The sequence below is a fragment of the Solanum lycopersicum genome, chromosome 9, assembly GCF_036512215.1.
Source record: "Solanum lycopersicum chromosome 9, SLM_r2.1".
Lineage (NCBI taxonomy): Eukaryota > Viridiplantae > Streptophyta > Magnoliopsida > Solanales > Solanaceae > Solanum > Solanum lycopersicum.
This window is the reverse complement of record NC_090808.1, coordinates 4,554,853-4,579,440: the sequence shown is the minus strand read 5'-3', so window position 1 is coordinate 4,579,440 and position 24,588 is coordinate 4,554,853. Positions and strand designations below refer to the sequence as shown.

Genomic DNA, 24,588 nt, shown 5'->3' with positions numbered 1-24,588 from the left:
ACAATAAGTCATATTTTTTTTAAAAAAAAATTATTAACAAGGCAACTCGTGATCGTTACCCTTCAATTACATACACCCCGCTCTAATGATAAGAGAGAGGTATATCGTATTAGACAAATCTCTATGACAAACTCGATCGTGAAAATATACAAACTTAAAACTCTGCATTTAATTTGAGAGATCATCTGCTCAATTAGCTCGATCAGACTGGCGATTTATGAAAGTCATACTTGTGACCTATGAAATATTCAGCAAAAAACAACATATTTGGTTTACTTGCGTTAGTAAACGCCTATTATAGTATACAATAATGCATGACTTGTAAAAAAAAAAAAAACAAAGAAAGAGAAACAAAAGGGAAATAGTTGACTAAAAGCTACAAGACAAAAAAAAGATTGCATTAAGGTTGTCTTGTTCTTTTTAGCTTTGTTGATTGGAGGTTTTGTTAGATGATGATGTTTAATTAATTAAACAAACAAATAAATAAATAGACCATCTTGTTTGGATGGTTCTCTATCATTTCTTCCTAATTAATCAGATGTTTCGTATTTATATTTTTTGATAAAGAATATTTTACGTCAAGATTTACTCTCTCTATGAATGTGGATTATTAGTCAGGTCAACAACAGTTCTCAAATGAGTTTGTTTTAATCTTTTACCCTCTAGCAATTAAATTTATACTTAGTTAAATATAAATTATTTAGAAATTACCGAACAAAATATATGAAATACCATTTAGAAACTGAAGTCATATTTGAACATATAACTTGTACCATATTATAATACGAAAATATAAATTTACATCTCATGCAAAAATTATTTATTATACAAAATATGATTTAAAGACCAACACAAGATAGAGATTAAAGTATAAATAACTCTTATAGCACCACCACTTATGATCTGTTGAATTCGAATATCATATGGTTAAATTTTTTAAAAAAATAAATAGAAAAAGGTGGGGGGGGGGGGGGGGGTAGGTTTGGATCAATAAATATTATATGTATACGTTGCACTTACAATAAAATAGGATATTATTAACATGAAGGTAGAAAGTCAACTTCTTGAAATAAAAGCTAAAAATAAAAATATTATTATTTGACAATTGCTTGTGGTTTAGGTATCTTTAAAATCTCGTGATTTTATTTAATGAATTTATAAAAAGATGAAAAATAATAAATGTTCAAAGGACAAAGAGGAGTTGGTTTTGATTTTTGGACTATCAACATCAATTATTACCAACTGAAAAATACACTATTGATTTTTGGTGATAATTAGTTGCAAATATCTTATGAGAAAAGAAAAAGGATAATTAAATTCTTAAGAAAAATAGTAGTTGTAAACATTAATAAAAGTTTGTATGGTTGGTTGAACAAGAGATTGTTACTATAATAGAGATTTTACTATAATGAGATTTTTTTTATTGTGATATTAGTAATTTAACGATCTTTAACGCAAGGGAAGGAGGGATGATCTACTTGGAATTGACGGGAAATTTATATTATAAAATACAATTTTTCACTAATTAACAAGTCGATCATTTAAAAATTATATGGTGAAAATATATTTTCAATATTTGTTAGTTTTTTCGTATGAAAACGCTGTTATTTTCTATTTTCTATTTTCTCATCAATTTTATCAAAAATATCACCATATATTTTTCAGTAATTTTTTAAAATAAAATATAGTGGTTTTTTAGTAATGTGGGATAAATTTTAGGATTATTTTAATTTTTATCCTATATATTTGGTATCAAAATACTCCTCTGCCCAGTTTCTTTTGTCTTTCTATCTTTCTCGTTTTATACAATTTTTAAATTGTATCTAATTTCTCTCTTTCTCGTTTTATACAATTCGATTCAATTGTATATTCCTTGTCAAGTCTTTTTTGTTTTTCTCTCTTTCTCATTTTATACAAATTCAAATTGTAGATAATCGTTCTATACAGTTATAATAATACAATTCGTTTTATACACTTCGTTTTTATACAGTTCTGTGTCCAAGTGTCTTTCTCTTTCTTATTTTATACACTTCGTTTTATACAAATTGTTTCAACTGTATATGTATAACGAATTATACAATTTCTGTGTTTGCTATGAAGCGCAATTATACAAACTTTGCTTTAGCATACAAATATAAATTTTTTATTTGCTAATGTGAAAGTTTCCCTTTATACTATCCCATTTTTAATCTAATAAACCAAACATTTATCAAAAGAGTATATCTACTTATCTAGCAATAAAACATTATTATTTAATCACATTATAATCTCAATATAATAATAATTCAGAGATAACTTGTTCCACAAATCACAATGAACTCTCGATTTTGTAATAATTAGTCATCAAATCACTCATTTTTTTTTCCTTCACTAGTATTTAATTAACTTCCATAATCATCAAATTTTGCTTAGTTAGCTCCCATGATCATTTTAGTTAATACTACAATTTCTACTACCTATTTAATGACAAGACTTTAAGAAAAATATATTTAAGAAATCAAAATTAATATTTAGAACCTAATCCGCCTTAATTTCAACTCAATTCTTAACCCAACCTACTTAAAATAAATTCCCTAAATTAACTATACAATAATGTCTTTAATAATATTTAACTAAAAAAATATGAAAAATCTTAGATTTCTAAGATTTTAAAATATTTAACCATCATATTCTTTTGGTAAAAACAAAAACATTTTAAAGGCTTATAAGGTTAAAAAAAATATGACAATTCTTCAATTTCTAAGATTTTTAAATATGCAACCATCACATTCTTTTGCTAAAAAGAAAAAGGAAAAATTACATAAATTAATACATTTTAAAAAATATTTACTGATTTTAGCGATACTTTTTGTTTATTACCATTTATAGTAATTTTGTAATAAATTTATAATATGTATTAAAAGTGAATCATGTATGTAATATATTTGAATTATAATTGTTTTTGAAATATATTATGTTTGTTTGGTAAAAAATTGTCACATTGTATTATAAGTGTATTAAAATGTGTGATTACTGTATTATCCATCATTAAAACTTGTATTATATGTGAATAATAAATTATTCTTTGTAATATGTATTAACCTTGTATTATAAATGAATTAGAAGTGATCAAGTGAAAAAAAAATATTATTACTATAAATGATAAATATTTTTTTATTATAGCATATTTATGTTAGTTTCCCAAAGAAAAAAACATTTTAAAGGCTTATAAGGTTTATATAATCATGTCATTTGAGTTAGACTTCATTGTCAATATTAATTATAAAATGTGTAGGTAATGCAAGATGTGAAACAATCTTTGACCAAACTAAAATACTAAGAAAAATCACAAATTATCAATTTTTTTTTTTAAAAAATAATATCCAAAATAGAATAGTCCAACTTGAACATGATTTATTTATGATCCAACCATATATGGTTTAGGTTTGTACACACAATTAGTTAATTGAATCAAATAGGATTTTTTTTTTGGCAAAAAGGGTCCCATCATTTACTTTCTACTTTCTATATTTGTAACCAACTCTACATCATGCAATTAAGTTGTCTTGAAAAGTTGTCTAAATGGCCAATTTCTTTGTTTCATACTGTCCAAATACATAAACAAATCTCTAAATTTATTGAATTTTTTTTCTTAGGTATTTTAATTACGTTATTTTTTAATTAAATCATAAAACCATCCATAATTGTTTCTTTAAAACACTGTTGGTTGATTTTGATCAACTTTTCTATTGTAAATGTCTTCAATTGTGTTCGAATTGTAATAATTTTGATTGAAGGAATGAAGACAAACCGTGTTAGTCTCATTTGTTTTCTAATGTGTTCAAATGATTTAAGTAAAACACAATTATTCTCAAACATTTTCACTATCAATTGGACTTATGATTTATGGAACAACATATGTATCCTCTATCAATACCCCTCATAAATCTGGTTCTACATCAGATAACGGTGTTTGTTTAAACGGAACAAATTATGGAGGTTCAATGATTCAATAGGAAAATGACGTAGTTGAGGTGCCTGAGAAAAAAACCCCCAACAAGTTTAGGAATCTACTAATGTATTTGGCCTTTCATAATATTCAAACTCATATTCATTTAACATATTCTTTAAGAAAGATTTTTACTTGTTGAGTATTTCTTTCTGTTTTAATTTATTTGTCATATTTTATTTTAACAGATCTATCAAGAAAATAATGATTAGTATAATGAATTTATCATTTTACTTTAATAATTAATAGGATTACAAACATATTATTACTCACAACATTTTTGAAATACATTAACTTAATGTTGATGAATTAAATATATAACAAGAAAAAGAAATATCTTTTTTTAATTTGTTAAAAATGACAAAGAAAAATAAAAATCAAATTAGACGATATTTGATAGGTAAATATAGACGGAGGGAGTATTATCTTACACTTTGATTTATTAGATTTATGAATTGATTTGATTTTCGATATTAGGTCATGTCAGATAAATAAATTATGTAGAATGGTTTTGTAAGATATAAGTTAAAGTGCATATATCAATATAAAATTAAATTTAATGACATTTGGAATATTTACTAAAAAAAATCATCTGAATTTATACATACAATCATCAAATCTCTCCAATAATTCAATTGAAAGTTCATCACATTCTTGTCTTTCATCTTATTCTTATCGGATCAGGGGCGAAGCTAGCAAGCGTCAACAGGTCTTGAAAATTTACTCGAACCACATTTGATAAAAAGTCATACCATTTTTATACGATTAAAAATTAGTTTTAGATAAATATTATAAATGCAAAACCCCATTAAATTATTCGCATATTTATTATAAAATTTTAATCTCCATTAATAAAAATTTATACTCTACAATATAAGATATGAATACATATCATTCTATAACCAGATACAATGAATTAGTGTTGCAGTTAAGCATAAAAACGTGTAAAGTAATGTCATCTCATTTGACTAAAACAAAAATACATGGTGAGTAATACTTTTATTACACAATTAATTCAATTCATACTTAATATTCAACCTCCAATTAAAACAACTTTTTTTTTTCTAAGTAAAACTCTTTGACAAAATGGAACATACACTTTTGTTTACACTAATCATCTCTTTTTTTAAAATAAGCTAAAAGTCAGGGTGTGGGACTGAGCCTTCCGAATGAGAAAGAAGAAAAGTGCTTAGTTTCGTTGGAAAAACCAACGCAAATATCATATTGACTTTCTCTCGTGCGACGAACTCGACCCAGAAGACAAACTCCCTACTTTCGCTGGTCAGGAGTTTCGAACTTGAGACCTCCAACATGGAAATTCCAAGCCCAAACCTATGTCATTTAATTTATATATTTATACAATAGAACATCAGACGAGACTGTGTTGCGGATATCACTTCCTCTAACATGCATTCACTTCTAGTGATGGCACATTGTCTTTGAATCCTGAGTCCACCTCTGCTCTATGTTACAATCAAACACCATCATATAGAACGACAAAGAGAGAATTATCGAACGAATATGTAATTCCAAAAAAAAAGAGTAAATGTAATATTATGAACTAGTAAAACAACCTCAATGGTTAAGACACTAGTTTTGATTGAAACAAATTCCTTTTACCACTCATTCTACAAAATTTTTATCCTAAACTGCATTTTCAAAAGTTGAGCAAATTGGGATCTGCAGGTACAGCCAGAACACTGGTGCAGCTTATCAACACTTGTTGAGTTCTCCTGAGTATCTTGCTACCATATAAATCTCTGAACACCAGTCTCGTGTACCCAAGAAAACGGACGGAACAAGAACAGATATATAGTGAAAATATTAATGGCAAGATACATGATTCCCATCAGAAGCCAACTTCTGTCATCATCAACATGAGAGTGGAGGATCAAGAAAAAGAACGGGATTGTATAGTATCTGAACTCTATAAGTGGAGCTGGAATCAGTGTTGCAGCGGTAGCCAAGAAATATACCAGTACCCATGTCTTCCTCTGATTTTTAGCTGCAAATAGAGGGGGAAAAGAATATGTTTGAAAGAAAATAGAAGTATGAGTTAAATACTCTCTTCTTTGATTCCGAGTAAGAGATAAGGATGTGTAGAAGAAAACACATGCACAAGTTAGAATAGGACCGAGAGTTTTACTGACCCAAGATATTGAAGATGGATATCCATGAATATACATAGAGTGGAACCAGGAGGTACTTCATTGACCAATGAAATTTGATTACTTTTCTCCATAGATAAAAGGTATAGTGTCGATTGTCAGCAACGAGATAAGGGTGGGCAATGCTGCAATATCAATATATCATGTCACATATATGTATACTACTGTTTCCAGGTCACTTGAATGCCAAAATATTGCATTTCATTATTGCAAGGAACCAATTTTTAGATATCAAATCCGAATCAGAAAAAAAGAAAATAATGTGCACACAGCTAGAATCTATTAGAAATGAACGCCATTAAGGATGTATTCGGTATGAAGGAAAACATTTTCCTTCATACTGAACACCCTAAATCTTTGATGCAACAAAGAACAAAGAAAGGATAAACAAACACCCTCAAAAACTGACGTTATAGATTGTATAGCATGACAGAAAGTGATGAATTGCACGAAAGAGAGGAAAAGGGACGGGGGAGAGGGAGAGGGTATAAGGATAGTGCAACTGAATTTAGAAAATTACAAAGCCATTCATCTAACCTGAAAAAATGCACTGAAAGGAACCCAACAGCTAATGTCGTGCACAACTGAAAGAAACTGACCAGCTTATTATTCTTCCAGAAGGATCGGGCCAGTGCTGCAGCCTGACCAATTGTGAAGTGCATGGGAGTCATAAACAGCACAGAAATCAAGCTAAAATACATCAATTGTGCAAAATGTGGAGAAACCGAGTGAGCCTCTTTTGCACCTGGATAGCACAAGGGTGGGAAAAGAAGTGTGTGCATACACGGTTAACAAATGGAAGAGACCATAAAGAAACAAAACTACAAAAGTGAGAGTTGGTACCAAGCACTATACTCCCGTTCCAGAAAACAAAGGTGATGAAAGCGGCCATAATTATGAGGTAAGGCCAAAACAATGCAATAATCTCCCACTTAAACTGCCAGAGTCTTGAGATAATCTCACGCACCTCATGAGAGAAATCTGAAAAAGGAATGTAATCTCTTATAACTAAAATGACATATACAAAAGGAACCTAAATCGCATTGCCAACTACTAATATGCAATAAAGGATAACTATGCATGAGCCCGAATAGCTTATTTGTCTATACCATGCCATCTGACAAGAAAAGCTTACATGTCTGTACCAAGCATAATCAATGGAAGAATTTCTTGTAAATGTGTTTGTGAACATGATAGCCACTCTGGTTAACATTTAATGGATGCTTCAAACATGCGAAGCAAGTTTTCCACATGACACACTTCTCGTAAGAATGTTAGCAGCAAGGAGTGTTCGTTCAGTTTATCTAACTTTGTTTTTGATCTTCTAGCAGATCCCCTCAAATCAAAGGGAATTAGGATACTAATTAGAAATACATTATATTTGTAAGAATTTATTAATGGTGGGATCAAAAGCCTAAAATTTGATTTAGTGAGGGTCAAGTGTATTTAGACTAGAACCACAGGTTGTCAAAAGATCAAAATAGCAAGTTTCTCTTGTTAAGTAATACGTAATATTATCATACAATCGAATAAAATTATAGCACTAGGGAAATTACTAGTACATCCAAGTCATTATTTCAAGTAATAAGAGTTCATTTTCCTCCCCCGCCACCTTCCATACTCCGGATTGAGGTGTTCTAACAATAAAAAAGAAAATGTTTACAAATGCACAACCAAAAGTATCTCTGTAGGATGCCAGAACGAGTGGAGTATTTTATTCCTTTATGTCATCCATGGTTACCAGGGTTTTTTACAACAGATAAATTAAATCTTCATGATGCCGATTCGCAAGTAAATCTTTTGGATATTTCACCTCATAAAGAAACGCTTGACAGCTTGTAAAATTGAACTTGTTGTATTATTCTTTTTTTTTAAAAAAAAACCATGTTTTTTTTTAATTTGATGTATTACAAAATGGTGTTCGATTGTATATTTTTCATTCAATGTTACTTTAGATCACAGAACAGAAACTACTTGTCAAAAAGAAGATGCTATCACGTGTCCTACACAACATAAATCAACAGATAGAGCAAAAATCATCAGATGCTATCATGTGTCCTAATACAACACAAATTCAGATTTAAAAAAAACTTGAAACAAGATAAGAAGACAGAACCTGAGGAAGGCACTGAAGAAGCAATCTTTTGGTGGATAGGAGAGCTAAATGTAGCTGCCTGATTGTGGATTCTGCGCTTTCTCAAGTTAGAGTGTGTTCCAACACCTTGACTCGAGACTGGGAAAGCATCTTTACCTTGTGATTGACTAGAATCAATCAAATCGGCACTATCCTTCGGCTGATCTAGAATATAGTCTAAAACCCCAGTGCATGCTATGAAAAGGATCCATATGATATTTGTTTGTCGTATCAGCACAGCAAAAGCCCCAACCTTCAGATGTATGAAAACACTGTTAACTTCTCAATCAGAAAAACAACAAGGTCAAATTCAATATCTGATCATTAAATGGAACTATCCGTAGCATGCAAAACAATAACGTTAAAGTAAATCAGGCTTGAGAGGAAGATAAAGTTTTATGAAGTTAGAACTACAGTTACTGTTTCTTTTATTCTCACTCCCTCCCCATATTTACTATTGAGTATTGTTATTCTTCTGATACAGCTCAAGTGGAGGCAACAATAAAATACAGTACTCAAAGCACACTGCGGTCTTACATGTGGTAAACAGTAATCAGCAATTTGTCAAATGTCAAAATGACATATATCCTTAGAATATGTTTGGTGCATGAATAAGTAGAGTGCAGAATCTGTTCTTGGAAAAACATTAAAGCTTTCGATTGATATTAATCGCAAAAGTTATAAAGAAGAAAACAATTCTATGACAAGGAATGGGCTATAAAGAGTTTGAATAAAAGTCAATTTATAACTTTGCTCCCCATTATTATTAACTAGAAAGAACTAGATGGGATTGAGTTGATCCTCTTACCAGGGAACTGAAGAAATATTTCTTCTTAAGACTCATAAGATATGATGCCAGTACAGCAGTTAGCGATGCTACATCTGTATAATAAAGGAAAGTGAAGAACCAGTGAAGGGGATACAATGCAAGGACAACCGTCCGAAGAGTTACTTTTCTGTCAGTAAGAGAAGGTCTGAGGTGGGTAAGTATGTTGTAAACCATCATGCTGCAAAATACAGCCAATACACCATTGCTGGAGCGTAGGATGGAAGAGGAACAAGTATCTGAAAACGAAAGATCGTCTTTCATAGAGAATATTCCTGGAAACAAAGAAGCAACATAGGCAAGTGAAACAATGTACCTGCAAAAGTTTTAAATTATTTGCATCAAATTCCCTTATCAGTTAAATCTATAGTGTTTTTTCAACTGAATCATCCTAGAGAACATTTCTTTTCATATCTAACATGGATCATGGTCATGGCACAATTTATGTGATATCAGCTAGCTCCACTCTTTTATCCGTGTCCTTCTCTGTTTATTAATATCCCTTTTTGTCTTTGAAAAACAAAAGAGACAAATCTGAGAGAATTCCTTTATCATTTGATGATATTCTATAGCATTTAGCTGACATATACTTACTAACAATGAACCTCATTGCCAAAGATCTATGGATTTTTTTTGGCACTGCATCAGTCCATCTCATTTATATCTTATTTGACCTAGCATATCAGTGAATATTTACTGCAGGAATATGTGGATTCATTGTTGAGCTTTCTGTTTATGGAGTAAAGAATTAGAAAGAGGTTCCTTACTGCCACTTTCATTTTGTTGTAAAGTAAGGTTAACCTTACCTAAAAAGAATTAAAAAAGAAATTTAAGCTGTATTGAGTTAAGTGGATAAGAGGGTCCAATTGTATAAGATTCCTATTAGAGAAAATAGGCATCACTCAGGGACTGCCAAAAGGGAAAGTAGCACTATCTTTTCGGACAGGGGAACATTGTTCAAAGTAACTTAATGAATCCCCAGACAATATAACTTAATTGCAAAAATGCATCTTATATTTCGAAACCAACACTCGGTGCCCCTATATAATGGAAACCCAAAAATAACTCGAAACTGTGAATGTGGAAAACATAATCCAACTCATGAAGCTAGCATATGTAGACAAACACTACTATACATATGTACTTATCCTAACTGAATTTTGAACAGTGTGGGAGTAGATGACAAACTGGAAGGAATGGGTGGAAGAATGGCATGGATTATGCACCATCTATGTTGCTCGGACCCGTCAAATCATGCCTCACCCATGTCGATCCGACACGATTAGGGAATGGATGTGGGATTGCACCATCTATTACAATATTAAGTTAAGTTAGATGGGTGTTAGAGTAAATTATATTGCTACCACTCTCTCCATTTCATTTTATATTAGTGTATTTGACAGTTTGACTGAGCACAATGTTGACGAAAGAAAGAAAAGACAGACTTTTGGCACACAACAAAAGTACCCATAGAACTTGTGGTCCTTACATGCCATTCCATTTCTATGGCTATAAGGGCATCTAATTAAGGGTAGAATATGTAGTTTAAACTAAAAACAAATCAAATATAATAATATGGTTCCGTTCTTTTTAAACATTCTAGAAGGAAAGAGTGTCATGTAAAATGAAATAGAGAGTATTAGTTTATTTCCTTTTAGTTTACTCCAACTATCAAGTGCACCTTAATGAATTAGTTGCAATATGAATCATCTAAATCCAATTCGCTCTAGTTGAGCCCATTTTTCTCTAAAGCTAGAGACTCTACAAATCTCATAAGTCATACCTATCCTTACACAGACATACAAGTCTGTAAGAAGACTAGAAAAGCTTCTAGAAAAACACCATATCACAAGTAAGTCTCTAACCCTAGTCATTAAGGAGGATTAGTGGAATTTCAATACAGAGTATACATGCACTGGACTGATATTGTTCTCTTACAAATCATACATAACATATTCATTTTTTGCAACTAAAAGTACATGTAAACAATGAATAGAGAAAATCTCTCCTAACCAAGCTTTAACATTCTACTGCAACTACTACTAAAATTGGGGTAGGTTATTCTGAAACCTCTACTTTACTCTATTGGACTTGTTCACCCCAACATTCAATAACTTGGGGTTCTCTAACACTAGTACACTACAGGTCCTCCTTCATATTTACTCTTTGCATAGACTCATCTGTACGCCAATTTTCATGATAACTGGGGCGAAAAGAATGTAACACTTGTACCAACAACTCGTTTATAAGAAACCACCAGATAAACTAAGATCATCAACAAAGTGAAGTTGTACTAAAAAAGAAAAACACCAGATATTTTTGCAACCAATGAAAGGGAAAGGACTCAAATCTGTAGATACACAAAATGGTCAAGATCTTGTAAGCTTGGCAAGAAGAGCATAACATGTACAATTCCTATTTCCAAGCAGACATGTTTAGTTTCTACCCTAACTAGATCATGTATCTTGCTATTTAGTCAATGTAGCCCTGAACCATAATTTAACACCAAAAAGATCAAGGAACTAATTGACAAAAAACTCTCGACTTGTAGCCATACAACGTATCCCCAACTCATCAGGAAAAATTGACCATATGAGCTAATGCTATAACATTTCATTTACCATATATCGATTCCAAGAGGCTAATGCCACATGTAAGGGAGTCCCTATTTTCATGCTCTCTGAAGTTAAAATACAAAGCAGGAACAATTTTGACAACATTACGAAATAGAATAGGAACGAGATACTACGTACATCCCCGGAGGAGTGGTGATCATGGGATCCCAACTTCTGAAATTGCCTTTGCAATACTGTTGTGCTTGAGGTATGTGGAATATCTCATCCTGCAAAAACAACAATATCCACATTACACCTACAACAAAAACTACATAACCAGTGTAATCCCACAAGTGGAGTCTCAAAAGATTCATAATCACCCATATCCACATTACACCTCCAACAACAACAACAACATATCCCCAGTGTAATCCCACAATTGGGGTTGTTTCCGATAGACCCTCAGCTCAAAATCCATAGAAGATTATCAAATCAATAAATTACATTCATATTAAACAAGAAAACTTGATTACCATGTAAGGTTCAGTGACAATACGATTGACGAGTATGGATACAGCTACTACCCATGAACTTACAATCACTGCAACTGCAATTTTACCCATTTTCCCCCAAAATTCTTGTATACCCTCTTCTTCCTTCCTCTCAAGTTCGGATCTTTCTGCAATTTTAGGTCTTCCCTAATAAAGAAATTGGGATACCCAAATTCTACAGCAGCTCAAAATAACGACGTCGTTTAGTTCATCTCAATCTTTCTTGTATCACAAAGGATGTTTTAGGGAAACTAATAATTATTTTTTGGTTAAAAAATCAATAATACTCATAAATATACTTTTAGTTGTTTATTATATTAAAAATATATATTTTTACTTTTAGTATATATATTAATAGAAAAACTAAGATTAAATAGTAATTAATGTGTATTGTGATAAAATACTGATGATAATTGTTGTTTCTTAAGAGTATATAAAGAGTAAATTTGACAAGTAGAAATGAATGAAAGGAATATTTAAGAAACTATTTTGAATATATTATTACTTAATGATCTTTTAGGATGGTCTGTGAATCAACTTTCAACTACTAGAGTATTTTACTATTCCTAACCATATAAGAAATTGTTTATGTCTATATAATTTTTCGTAAGTGCTACTGGTCTTTACCATTGAAAATAAAAATGTATGCAAACCTTATTCTTATTTTTATGTGACAACTCTCCGTTAATAAAATATCTACAAGGTTTATCACAAATTAATATTTGATGTTGTTCTAGACTAATTACAATTGAGTAATACTCCTAGTAAGTAACGAATTAAACAAAAAAAAAAGAAAAAGGTCCAATGACCAATTAATTCTCTAAAAGTAACAAGAAGGCTTGTTCAAATGGTAAGTATCATTCGTTTAGAATTTAAAAGTTATTGGTTCGAGTCACCAAGGAAACAAAAAGAAGATCGAAAACTCAAATGTTGAACCAGGTTCAACCTTTGTTCGGATTAGAAACACTTTCTATGCACATTGGAGGGGCAAGACTCATCATACTCTGCCTTAGCAATCCACATCTACAAATTCAAACAATGATAAGTATGTTAATCATCATTATTATCAACATAAAGATAAATAAATCAAATACACATGTATAAATAACAATGAAGAAAAATGCTCATCGAGGCCAAAAAAGCCCATGGTAGGTTTTTTATGGCCCGAATCCAAATTAGTCGAGTCAGTAGGTTTCAGGAACTGGTGGTTAAACCATAAATAGGGAGGAAAATGCCCCTTTTCTATTGAGCAGGTAAAACCCTCCATATTGGGTTTTTTACCACTAAGTTGCTTGAACCTTTCAAAAATGTGGACGAGTGTGAGTCCGATCCTTCAAAAGTAGTGCACTTTTTTTAAGGATTTGACATGAATGCATCCTCCTTTTTGGAGTCTGAGCAACATAGCTCTACGGAGAATCTAGATTAGTTGAAGGAGTATGCTTTGGAAACCTGATGATTAAGCCCAAAAAAAAGAAGAGGAAAATACCCCTCTTTGGTAGTCGGTAGGGCGGGTAAGTCCTCTTTTACAGCGTGAATCCGAATTAGTTGAGCTAGTGTAGGTTTTGGGAAGGAAAATGCTCCATTTTGATAAGGTGTGAAAACCTCCCCTATACTAAGATTTTGATGACGCAAATCAAAATTAGTCGAGCTACTAGATTTCGGGAACTAGTTTATTAAACCCAAACAAATGAAGGAAATGCCCCTCTATGCTAGGTCATGTAAGACCCTCCGTAGTGGTGGGGTTTTACGGCATGAATCCAGATTAGTCGAGCCAATAAAAATAGCAAAAGGAATATAATCACCTGTTGAAAGGTACTAAGGGATGCCAAAATGGAACCTCCAATCCAAACACTATACTTCCTTTTCAGGGGGAGCAACCACTGAGGCTTAAATCTCTTTGCTCATTCTATCAGCAATGCCAGGAAACATAGTCGATCCACCGCTAAGCACAATGTTCCCATACAAATCCTTTCTGATATCAACATCACACTTCATTATAGAATTATACGTCGTCTCATGAATTCCAGCAACTTCCATTCTGATCAAAGAAGGCTGATAAAGTACTTTAGGACATCGAAAACGCTCAGCACCAATAGTAATCACTTGTTCATCAGGCAGTTCATAGTTCTTCTCAACCGCGGAGCCTGTCTTGGTTGTCTCAAGTTCCTGCTCGAAATCAAGAGCAAGTTATGCCAATTTCTCCTTCATATCCATTACAATTTCCTTCTCTGCACTAGTAGTGAAGGAGTATCCGCGTTCAGTAAGAATCTTCACCATGTACTCAGTAAGGTCACGGCCAGCAAGGTCTACATGAGGTAGTGCATAACCTTCAGAGATAGGAACTGTATGGCTCACACCATCTCCAGAATCCAACACAATACCTGCTAGAAAACATGAATCATATTTGACTACAATTCACTATTTACATCTCGAAGTACCTTTGACTGAAGTGCAGCAAATCATTATGAAAAGGGAAAAAACGATAGAGGAAGAAAACATAGCAACATGAAAGGCAAATTAACATTCGAAACAAAGAGAGTTAATATATCTTACCAGTAGTACGTCCACTAGCATACAAAGACAGAACAACTTGAATAGCATACATTGAATGTTTCAAACATTATCTGAGTCATTTTCTCGCGATTAGCCTTAGGGTTGAGAGGTGCTTTAGTAAGCAAAACGACTACATTTGGAAAGCGAATTCGTTACCTTAACCATGCTAGTTCCATTGTCACATACAAGAGGTTGAATGTCCTCAACATCAGCCATTTTCTAGAACTTTCAAACAAGTAAAAATTATCAACAACTGAAAAATAAGGCTAACGATAACATGTTCTAGGAAAACTAAGTCATTTATCTCAAAAAGTAAACGTTTCTTCTTGATTCTAAATTTCTACAACAAAGAAAGTAACTTTTATGAAAATGTAAATTAGAGTCAAAATCATGTCCGAGTAGATATACCTTAGAGTCCAAAGTGGATAATTTCCTTAAGAAGTAGAAAGAGACTTGTTTGATGAAAAATAGGAAAACCAAGAATTTTTGGTACTAAGTGATATTTCAATTCATTTAGTAGACGTTTGGCCATGTGATACCTATCACGATATGGTATCGTGAGATGCTGTGGCGGAACCATAAATTTTTTAAAGAGTGTCCAAAAATAGCAACTTATTATGTTAAGGGTGTCCAAAATAGGTTATTTAATTATTTTGTATATCATTTAACTTGTATATATACTAATTTTTTTCCGACGAAAGGTGTTCAATTGGACACCCTTGACAGTATGTGGCTACGCTACTGGTGAGATTGAATCAACGTTTAGACACGTGATTTTATGCTGATTCCGTCTCATGATTCCATATCATGAGATTTGATACCACATTCTCTAAAAATCATGATATGGAATACATATCATGATTTGAGTTATTTTCATACAAAAATTGATCCACAAGTTTATATTTCGTTAAAACAATCGCACATTTATATCTACTAACCATTTATTTCACACGTAATTTTTTTTTTATAAAATTTATTATTCTCACCAACATATAGTCACTTTAACTCACACTTCACGATTGATGAGTACTAAAATCTTGAAGAGCTCGTAAAATGTGTATCATTTTTACTCAAATATATTGATGAAACAATTACTTAAGTGGAAAACAAATAACTTCGTAATAATTTATTATACAATTTTATGATTTTTTGTTTATTTGATAATATTGAATAAACGTTTGGGGTTATTTTAATAACTTTAGAATTTATGGGATTTTTATGTTTATGAGAAAATATACAACATCCAAATTTCATATCGCATGTCCAAACAAAACTTCAATTTCATCTCATAATTTCATATCATGATACCATATTGCATGTCCAAACGGACATATATATCTTTATAAAGACATAAATATAGAGAAGGTAAATATGACATCTATTTATGATATTTTTCTAGTTATCTCTTCTTCTTTTTTTAATCATTTTTTTCTTTGGATAATGTTAAATGACTAGAAAATTTAATAAGAAATTTAAAAATCTTTAATATTTTTTTATTAAATAATTTGATTTTTTTTTAATTAATAAGATGTTAAAATTAACAAGATAAAACTGTTAAATAGAAATAATATCATTCTGATCAAAAAAATTTTCCCCTTTCCTTTCATTTAAATATCTCAAAAAGTCTTTAACATTCAATTACTATACTTTTCAGGTCCACTTTTAAAATTATTTTTTTATTAAATATAATATGCAGTTATTATAATTATCTCAATTACATATTTTCTTCACCTACTTAATATTCGTATTTAAAAGTGCAGTAACCCATAGGAAGATCAAGGGTCACAACTTAAAATTTGAGTTGTAGCATAGTTATATTCGATCGTATCATATCATATATTAATATATATAAATGAAAACGTGATAACATCAGCACTTTCATTTTTGAAAATTCCACAAATACCCTTGCATGCAGGCTTTATTGATTTTACATAGTACAATCGATATTATTTGCTTCAATTTCATATCTTTTCCAATGCTCTCCTCCATACTCTTCTTTCGTTATGTTTGTATTGTCATCAATCTTATATAACCCTAGATGTTTGAGCGATACCCATAGTTTATATTGATTTCGCTTTTGTTTCACTTCCAAAAAAATGTCCATTACTTTCTAACCCACCGCTGTTGTCAATATATAAATCCAACGGATTTTGGCAATTAGTTTCCAAAACACACCACAAACTTGTGGAACAATTAAACTGAGTTGGGGTGTTGTACTGAAAATATTGACATATGTAACAGCCTCTAGAATCTTTATAGAACACTAATAACATTAATAATTATACTCAATTTAGTTGAATTATAGAGTCAACTCATAGATCAAAATTGTTACTGGGATATTTGATGTTAAAATCTGTAACTTCCAATTGATAGGATATTCTAGCGGAGGGGTGAACAACTTCTATGGCAGGGAGGGCCGTAGGTTGTATGATTTCAGATTGGTTGTTATACAAGTCTGAAGACATGGATTCAGAACTGAAAAAATTAGAAATCAATCTTTTTAATTAATTAGTAGTAGATTCATATCATGTAAAGTTCACCGACTAATTGAATTTGATATTGATTCTCTGCATTGGGAAGAATAGAGAAAGAGGTACCGGAGTGCATCCTTCTTGCGTTTTCTCTAAAAACTTTCTCATGACAAAAAGAGGGCTGAAAACCCACTCCTTGCTCATGATACTTTCTTCAAGAAGGTACATTTATTTGTTGTTTGTAATGTGTTACTTTGCTAATCAAATGATTAACTAGAGTTGTCTTATAGTAGTTTTTCATCCTTATACTGGTACAGTTTGAATTCATTTTGTTCATTCCTGTCAGTTGATGTGAAATTGTACATCATTTATTTGCATTGTAACCTGCTGAAGCTAATGGATTGAAAATACTTATTTGTACAGACGGTAGTATTACTGTGCTAGGCGCAGGGATGTTTTATATTTTACCAATGAACTGTTCAGTGCATTGTTAGTTTCCAATGAATTGCCTGGTAGTCCACCAACAGACTGGGCTACCGTTGGTATTTGTCGTGGTGTCTATTCCTGCATTTCTCGTGACTAAGTCTCATTAGAGGCATACTTATTGTATCTCAAAAACTTTTATGTATTTATAAAACAAAAATAGTTTGACAATATTATTCCATAACAATTTTATTTATGGTAATTAAACTACAAAAGTAAACTTTATTTATACTAATAAATAGGGTAGGATAAGAGATAACAATTTGTAAAGTTGATCGTCTATTGTTACCCTATTCTCTGATCGTTCTCATCATGTTATCGCCGCCACCACAGTCGCCTCTGCCGTGCCAATACGGAGGATCCTCAAGTGAATCAGATTCCTCAAGCGAATCGGATTATCCGTCGTCGTTGAAGAAACAAAAAGTGGATGAAGAAGATGGAGAATCCAGCGATTGCGAAAGTGAGCAACCTTTATCATACTCTCTTTCAGATACAAGCGAAAACGACTTGGATATCGAAGAAGCAATTGAAGAGTTATATTGCCCTGTCGGTCCCGGTGAAAAGAAGGCGGATAAAGCTGTTTGGGATAGGTACTTCGACCAGATCCGTGAGAGTGAGGTATCTTTTCTCTATTTGCTTTACGATTATTATGGTTTTGTTAGATTCATATCTCTACTTGTTGTTGTTGCTATTGTTCAACTCATTGTTTGCTCTATGATTGTTTATGGAGAATGTTAGATTCATATCTCTACTTGTTGTTGTTGCTATTGTTCAACTCATTGTTTGCCCTATGATTGTTTATGAAGAATTTTAGATTCATATCTCTACTTGTTGTTGTTGCTGCTATTGTTCAACTCATTGTTTGCTCTATGATTGTTTATGGAGAATTTTAGATTCATATCTCTACTTGTTGTTGTTGTTGTGATTCTTCTCAGTAAAACGAAAAATATCATTTAACAAACATATTTGTTTTTAATTATGTTTTTTTTTTTTTTTGTTAACTTTGATAGGGATTTGACATTAAGGATTATCCCGGTTCGTGTCCACTAACTAGCATTTACCCCATGACTAACTACTTAGACACTCCTGCCAATGTTGAAATGTTGAAGGATTATTGTGCAAAGGCACTTGAGCATTACAATACGGACAATGTAAGCTCTACTCACGCTTTCCATTATCTTTTTCCTTGTTTCTTTGTAAAGCTAATAAGATTCCTCTATATTCCTTCATTTTAGGGCACCAAATATGAGGTCGACCGTATTGTCAAGGTTAATGAAGGTGGATGTCAAGGCTTCGTTTACTATATTACCTTTACGGTCAAAAATGGCGACAGTGAATATTTTCAAGCTAAGGTGGTGGAACATATAAATAAGAATAAACCTTTGGAGTTCCCAATTGTTAGGCCAAGGGTAACGAGACCTTCCTTTTTGTTCTAAACTTTGTCATTATTAATTATTATGTAACTTTCATGTTAGCAAATCAAATAATTTTTCATTCTTCCTCTGGTTGCTGTTTTCATAAATGTTAATATGATATTCAGTTTGGATTAAGCTTAAGAAAGGAACCTGGAAATTGTTTTGGAAAACCTACTTCTTGATTGCTTGAAGTATGATCAAGTTTCAGCATTTGCAAGTTACTAACTCTCTTATGTGTTTTTATGTAGGTGAAGGGAGGTTTGGACATATAGTGATGTGAAGTCTGTGCATCCTTTTGGCTTTGTGTTAACAACTCTTGTCAATGTTGGACATCATTACTAGTAAATTGCTTTCTTCTTAGTTAGTTTGTCTTTCAGTAATTGAATGAGAAAAAAACTTTGTTGTAATTATGATGTTTACTCTATATTTATTATTTTGGTAGTAATTGAAAGTGGATCTCAATCCATTTTTACAGGCAAGTTAAATGTTGTTTTAAAATCTATATATAAAGGAAGTGTTTGCTGTTACAATCACTGTGTGTTTTAGGGAGGATGTTTACTGGTTTTAGAGGCCTGAAAATGAAGAAGAAAGAACTAGGACCAAGTATCCATTTTGTTTGGGTTCAGCTGCTTAATCCAATCTTGGTAGCATCCCTCATTCCTTGAGAATGAATCTGTTTGAGTATCAAGTCGAGAAACGAAAGGAGAAATAGACAGCTTTTCTTTTCCAGGTCATCTTCTTTTCTCATTGTTCTTTGGATGTTCAACAATTTATAGCAGGAGTAGACTGTCCTTTTTTACTTTCCACATAGCTTATCTGTTTCATCCATGCTTCCTCTGTTTAGAGTTTCCTCTTTCCCTGATTATAAATAATACTACAAGCAGTTTGAGGATGCCCTAATAGATCATTGGCATTAGTTTAAGGTTCCTAGCTCGGAATCTTTGGTCTGTCTGAGTCCTCAGTAACAGCTTGGTTGTATACATTGAAATTTTGTGGACTGTTTCTGTTAGACCCGCAATCTACTTGATCTAACTACGTGCAGACATGCCAAGGACTTGGGCATTGGTCTTGGCATGGATGATGGCAAAACAGTGCAACACAAGTTCAAGGTGCTTGGGTGTTGGCAAGGCAGCTTGAACGTGCATGGCTTACGTGCGGGCTAAGGGCGTTGACAAGACAACATGTTGACTTGATGAAGCAAGGCTGTGAAGACTTGGCAAGGTCAAAGACAAAGGCAGTTCACCCGAAATTGCTGAAATAAAACTAAGTGTGGAAGACAGCTAAAATATTCTAAGTGTTGGAAGCTGGCAGGATTATTCTAAGTGTTGGAATGAAGCCTGAAATATTCTAAGTGTTAGAATATTAGTATTTCGTGTAGATAAGAATGTAATTTGAATTAGATTCTATCTGTTGGAAATATAGTTGTTGGAAAGTTAGTTTTGAACCCTGGGCTGACATGTGTCGGACAGGTGTCATGTGTAACCGCTTGTAACTGCCATTGTGCAGAATTTTGATTTAAGGTGGAAATTCGTCTAAAGCAGAGGACAGAGAGTTTTCTAGCCTTAGACTGATTTGTGAAGTCTTCCTTTGTATTAATTATTGATTAATAAAGGTTGAGACTTGGTCCTGTAAATGCTGCCTGTTTATTGTTTGACATTGCTGTTTAAGTATTTCTATACTTAGTCAATTCTGTGGGTGTAAGTAGGCTGAAGTATTACAGTCGCTGTAAGACTGCCTAGAGTGGTGTGCGAGAAAAATAAATCGACCCTCTTTCAGTTTCTGTCACTTTAAAATTTGTTGTCAATCTTCGACAGACATGTATACTGACCCATTTATCAAGTATGTTGTTGCATGTTGCATATTATAAGTTTCCTCTATAACAGTGTTTTGTTGGGACAAATTGGCTCTTATATGTTGATGATTAGGGGTAGGAAATCTCTCCTATTGGCTCATCTGACTTAAACTTGAAAGAGTTTGAAGGGCCCTCTTACTTCTATACCGATTTTGCTACCTCTGTGTTTGTTGCAAAAAAAGTATTTAGTTTATCGGAATCAAAGTAAATAATATGATAAAAGACAACAGTTAACATTATTATATGGTCATACATCTTATCTGTAATTTGATCATGAACAAAATTTGTTCATGTTGCAATCATGGAAAGTGCCAAATATTGGGTAAGCCGGTAGAGATACACACACATATTCCCAAAGGTGTTGGTGGAGCTTGTTCCTTCTAAACTATCAATTTTTTCACGAATCAAAACAAGTTGAAGTTGGCTATATAAATCCTCAATGTTACTTCTAAGTCAACTCGTATCACCACCATACCTAGTGAAAGTGAAAAACTATCTGGATATTTTCCCTCTATTTTAGCCGAAATGTTTTTTCTTGAGTCGAGGGTCTATCGAAAATAAGTTTTCTACTTGTCAAGTTAAAGGTACGGTCTGTGTATATTTTATCCTCTGCTAATCCCATTTGTAGGACTATATTGAGATATTGTTATTCGTCATTTTAACTAATTTTGCATTTGTCAGAATATTCAAGAAATTTTTTAAGTCTTTCGAGATAACTTTGAATTTAGGAAGGATGGTGTGCATGTAATAAATCCTCAGCGAGATTAGGATATTTGGTGGATTTGAGAGAGTTGAAAAGTCCAAAAGTTTTGAGTATGATACTTTTTTGCTAGAAAAACATCGATACATTGTAAGGTTGAAATATGAAGTAACAATTATAATATTTGTTTTACTAATTAAGTTTGTCCACTAAAATTTTTCTTATAATTTTGTTTACTCGTGAGGTCTATATTTACCAAGCCAAAATAAATACTTACTTTGAAATGTAATAATTTTTAATGATAAATTTAGTTGAGTAATTTTATTGATACAAAATAAAATAATAAAATTAAATTCAGCATCGTAAAACCCATACGTAACATGTAATGATGCCTCGTGAGTTAATTTTTTTCTTTTCTTATTATTTATTTTTATTTATGTATTTGACTTTGGCTTCTCAACTACTCCAAAACAAACAAATACAAATTAACATATAGATTTATCTTTTAAGGGAAAATTAGCAAACTAGTCAAAATTAATAACTTAATTAGTAAAAACTTCACTATTTTAAAAATATTAGTAAAAATATCACAAATGTCATTATTTTGAAAAAGAATATGTATCCTAATTAAATTTCTATTTTATCTCTTATTACCTACACATTTTCCAACTAATTATATATATATATATATATATAAATTATTTTACTTACCTTTCCATGTATATCTCATAGATCAATTTTCCCAACTATCCCATTCACGTTTCCCCGTAACTCTCTCTTACAAATTTATCTTAATGTAAAAAAAAAGAAGTTTTATCTCTTTCATATCTTCCTTTCATATTCTCTTCAAACCTTGAAATTCCTATTTTATCTTCTACCAATATTTATCTTATCTTCTACCGTTTTATTTGTTGGTTTTTAATTTTCAAATACTGGATTCACACAAATTCCACTAATGTATTTCATCGTTATTTTTTTTTCTCTTGATTTTATTGCTTCTAAATTATTCATATTTGGTGAAGGTTGGATAATTCACAATTAGACCTCTAAAACACTCTTCAATGGATTATTCTAAGAGAGTTGCTAGAGGTATTCATCTTAATCATCAGATTTCTAGTGATTTTCCATCTTTTAATCTATGTATTACTCAAGAAATAGCGGATGATGAGGATCTGCTTCTAAAATGATGAAGGAGAGACGATCAGAACAAAGTCTTCCTCAAATTCAGATTGAAACCGTAATAGTTGATGAAGAGGTATTAATTATTTTTGCATGTTGAGTTGAAGTTAAAGAACAATTTGTTCAATAATTTGTATAGAATATATTTGTAAATGTCTTATGTACAATGTGTAATATTTGTTAGTTTGTATTTTGTATTTCCGTTGCTTTTTAATGAATTTTAATTGGATTGTTTGTATTTACTGTGCTGTATTTCTTGGATTTGTGTTGTATGCTATGTAATTTTCGTATTTTTGTTGTATGCTATTTATTAATGAATTCATCTTGGGTGGTTTTGAATTTGTATTGTATTCTATGTAAATACACATTGTAATGCTATTTGAATATTTTCGAAATTAAAGTAAATGCATTTTAATTTACGGATACATTTAACATGAATATGATATTTCATATTTTTTATTAATGAATTTTAATTGGATTGTTTGTATTCACCATTGTGTATTTGTTAGATTAGTGTTGTATGCTATGTAATTATCATGTATTTGTTATATTTGTGTTGTATGCTATTTTAATAAATTTAGTTTGGGTGATTTGTATCAGTAAAGTAATTATACACTTTGTAATGTTATTTATATGTTTTCAAAGTTAAAGTAAATACATATTAATTGTATTCACTGTATTCTTACATATGTCATTTACTCAGGCTATTGCATTTACATGCAAAGATCAACCCATGATTGTACCCCACATTCACTTTTATGTTAATCATGAAATTAATACTCAAATGTCGAACCATCTTACTGTGCAACAATATATCATGTTTTGCAAGAATACAATATATGAAGTCTGCCAACATATACGTATTCACAACAATCACTTACAAGATACATAACATTCATCATATCCATTTCGATAAGGGTTAACAATTTTTTTGTATCCAAGTACTTGCTTTATGTTGTGAACAAAACTTCATACTAGTAATAAATATGTGTATTCACAATAATGCTTAAATCATGTTACCAGCAAAACTGCATTCTTCATATTTTAAAGAAGTCACTCAACATATACGTATACTAAACAAAAATATTAAAGTTGTATCCATTTCAGAACAATCACTTACAATATACATTACATTGATCATATCCATTTCGATAAGGGATACAACTTATTTAAATAAACTGAAATTAAATGAAATTGCATATTGTCGTCAAAAGATTGTATCTGCTCCATTTTGTATTCTGTCAGGGATACAATTTATTTCAAAACATTATTCATGTATTCAAACAAAAACATTGGTATTCATATTAACCAACCAAAACAAAAAAATTAACAAACCAAATATTCATACGTTATTCATAGTTCATACAATTTACAACAAAAACAGAATAGAGACGAAACCAGAAAATGGAGGAAAACAGATTACTTATTTTTGTATTGTATCAATTTCAATTATACGAAAACAGAATACTATGATTTACAATTATTTTCAATTAAAATTTTAATTACTTAAGCAATTAGAAAAAGAATAAGGAAAAAGCAATTACCTCGTCAAATTTTAAACAATTTATTCAAACTTCTAGTAGCAAAAATCCTTCTCAGGTTTGCTCTAAAATCTTTCGTACCAATCAGAAACAAAAAAGATTTTTGAATTGTATGGGAATACTAAATATTAAAATTTGGGAGAATTCATCAGCTATTAGGGTGTCGTTTGAT

The 24,588-nt window shown here is 31.4% G+C and overlaps 3 protein-coding genes across 6 annotated transcripts; 1 reads left to right on the top strand and 2 right to left on the bottom strand.

Moving 5' to 3' along the window:
- Positions 1-5,496: 5,496 nt before the first annotated feature.
- On the bottom strand, positions 5,497-12,447 carry LOC101252805 (dol-P-Glc:Glc(2)Man(9)GlcNAc(2)-PP-Dol alpha-1,2-glucosyltransferase). Of its 2 annotated transcripts, none has more exons than XM_004246374.5 (8): positions 12,205-12,447; positions 11,870-11,958; positions 9,099-9,432; positions 8,273-8,543; positions 7,000-7,137; positions 6,694-6,901; positions 6,139-6,281; positions 5,497-5,993 (listed from the first exon to the last, which is right to left on the bottom strand). In XM_004246374.5, exons 1-8 carry the CDS (start codon positions 12,292-12,294, stop codon positions 5,734-5,736), a joined length of 1,533 nt encoding a protein of 510 aa, XP_004246422.1. In that variant the 5' UTR covers positions 12,295-12,447; the 3' UTR covers positions 5,497-5,733. The 2 variants fall into 2 exon arrangements, with proteins under 2 accessions (XP_004246422.1, XP_010325861.1); XM_010327559.4 differs by having other exon boundaries at positions 9,099-9,391.
- Positions 12,448-12,956: 509 nt separating this feature from the next.
- On the bottom strand, positions 12,957-14,870 carry LOC101255728 (actin-71). Its single transcript, XM_010327845.4, is given in 5 exon segments — positions 12,957-13,245; positions 14,025-14,084; positions 14,086-14,603; positions 14,776-14,822; positions 14,824-14,870. Coding segments are annotated over 5 exon segments (723 nt in total). The 5' UTR covers positions 14,856-14,870; the 3' UTR covers positions 12,957-13,179.
- Positions 14,871-17,738: 2,868 nt separating this feature from the next.
- On the top strand, positions 17,739-20,777 carry LOC101259474 (uncharacterized). 3 transcript variants are annotated; one of them, XR_011211752.1, is made up of 5 exons: positions 17,739-18,347; positions 18,740-18,880; positions 18,965-19,138; positions 19,393-19,874; positions 20,187-20,777. XR_011211752.1 is itself a non-coding variant. In XM_004246398.4 (4 exons), the coding sequence occupies exons 1-4, from the start codon at positions 18,042-18,044 to the stop codon at positions 19,414-19,416; spliced, it is 645 nt and encodes a 214-aa protein (XP_004246446.1). In that variant the 5' UTR covers positions 17,739-18,041; the 3' UTR covers positions 19,417-20,777. The 3 variants fall into 3 exon arrangements, 1 of the variants encoding a protein (XP_004246446.1); XR_011211753.1 differs by having other exon boundaries at positions 17,745-18,347; positions 19,393-19,485; XM_004246398.4 differs by having other exon boundaries at positions 19,393-20,777.
- Positions 20,778-24,588: the final 3,811 nt, after the last annotated feature.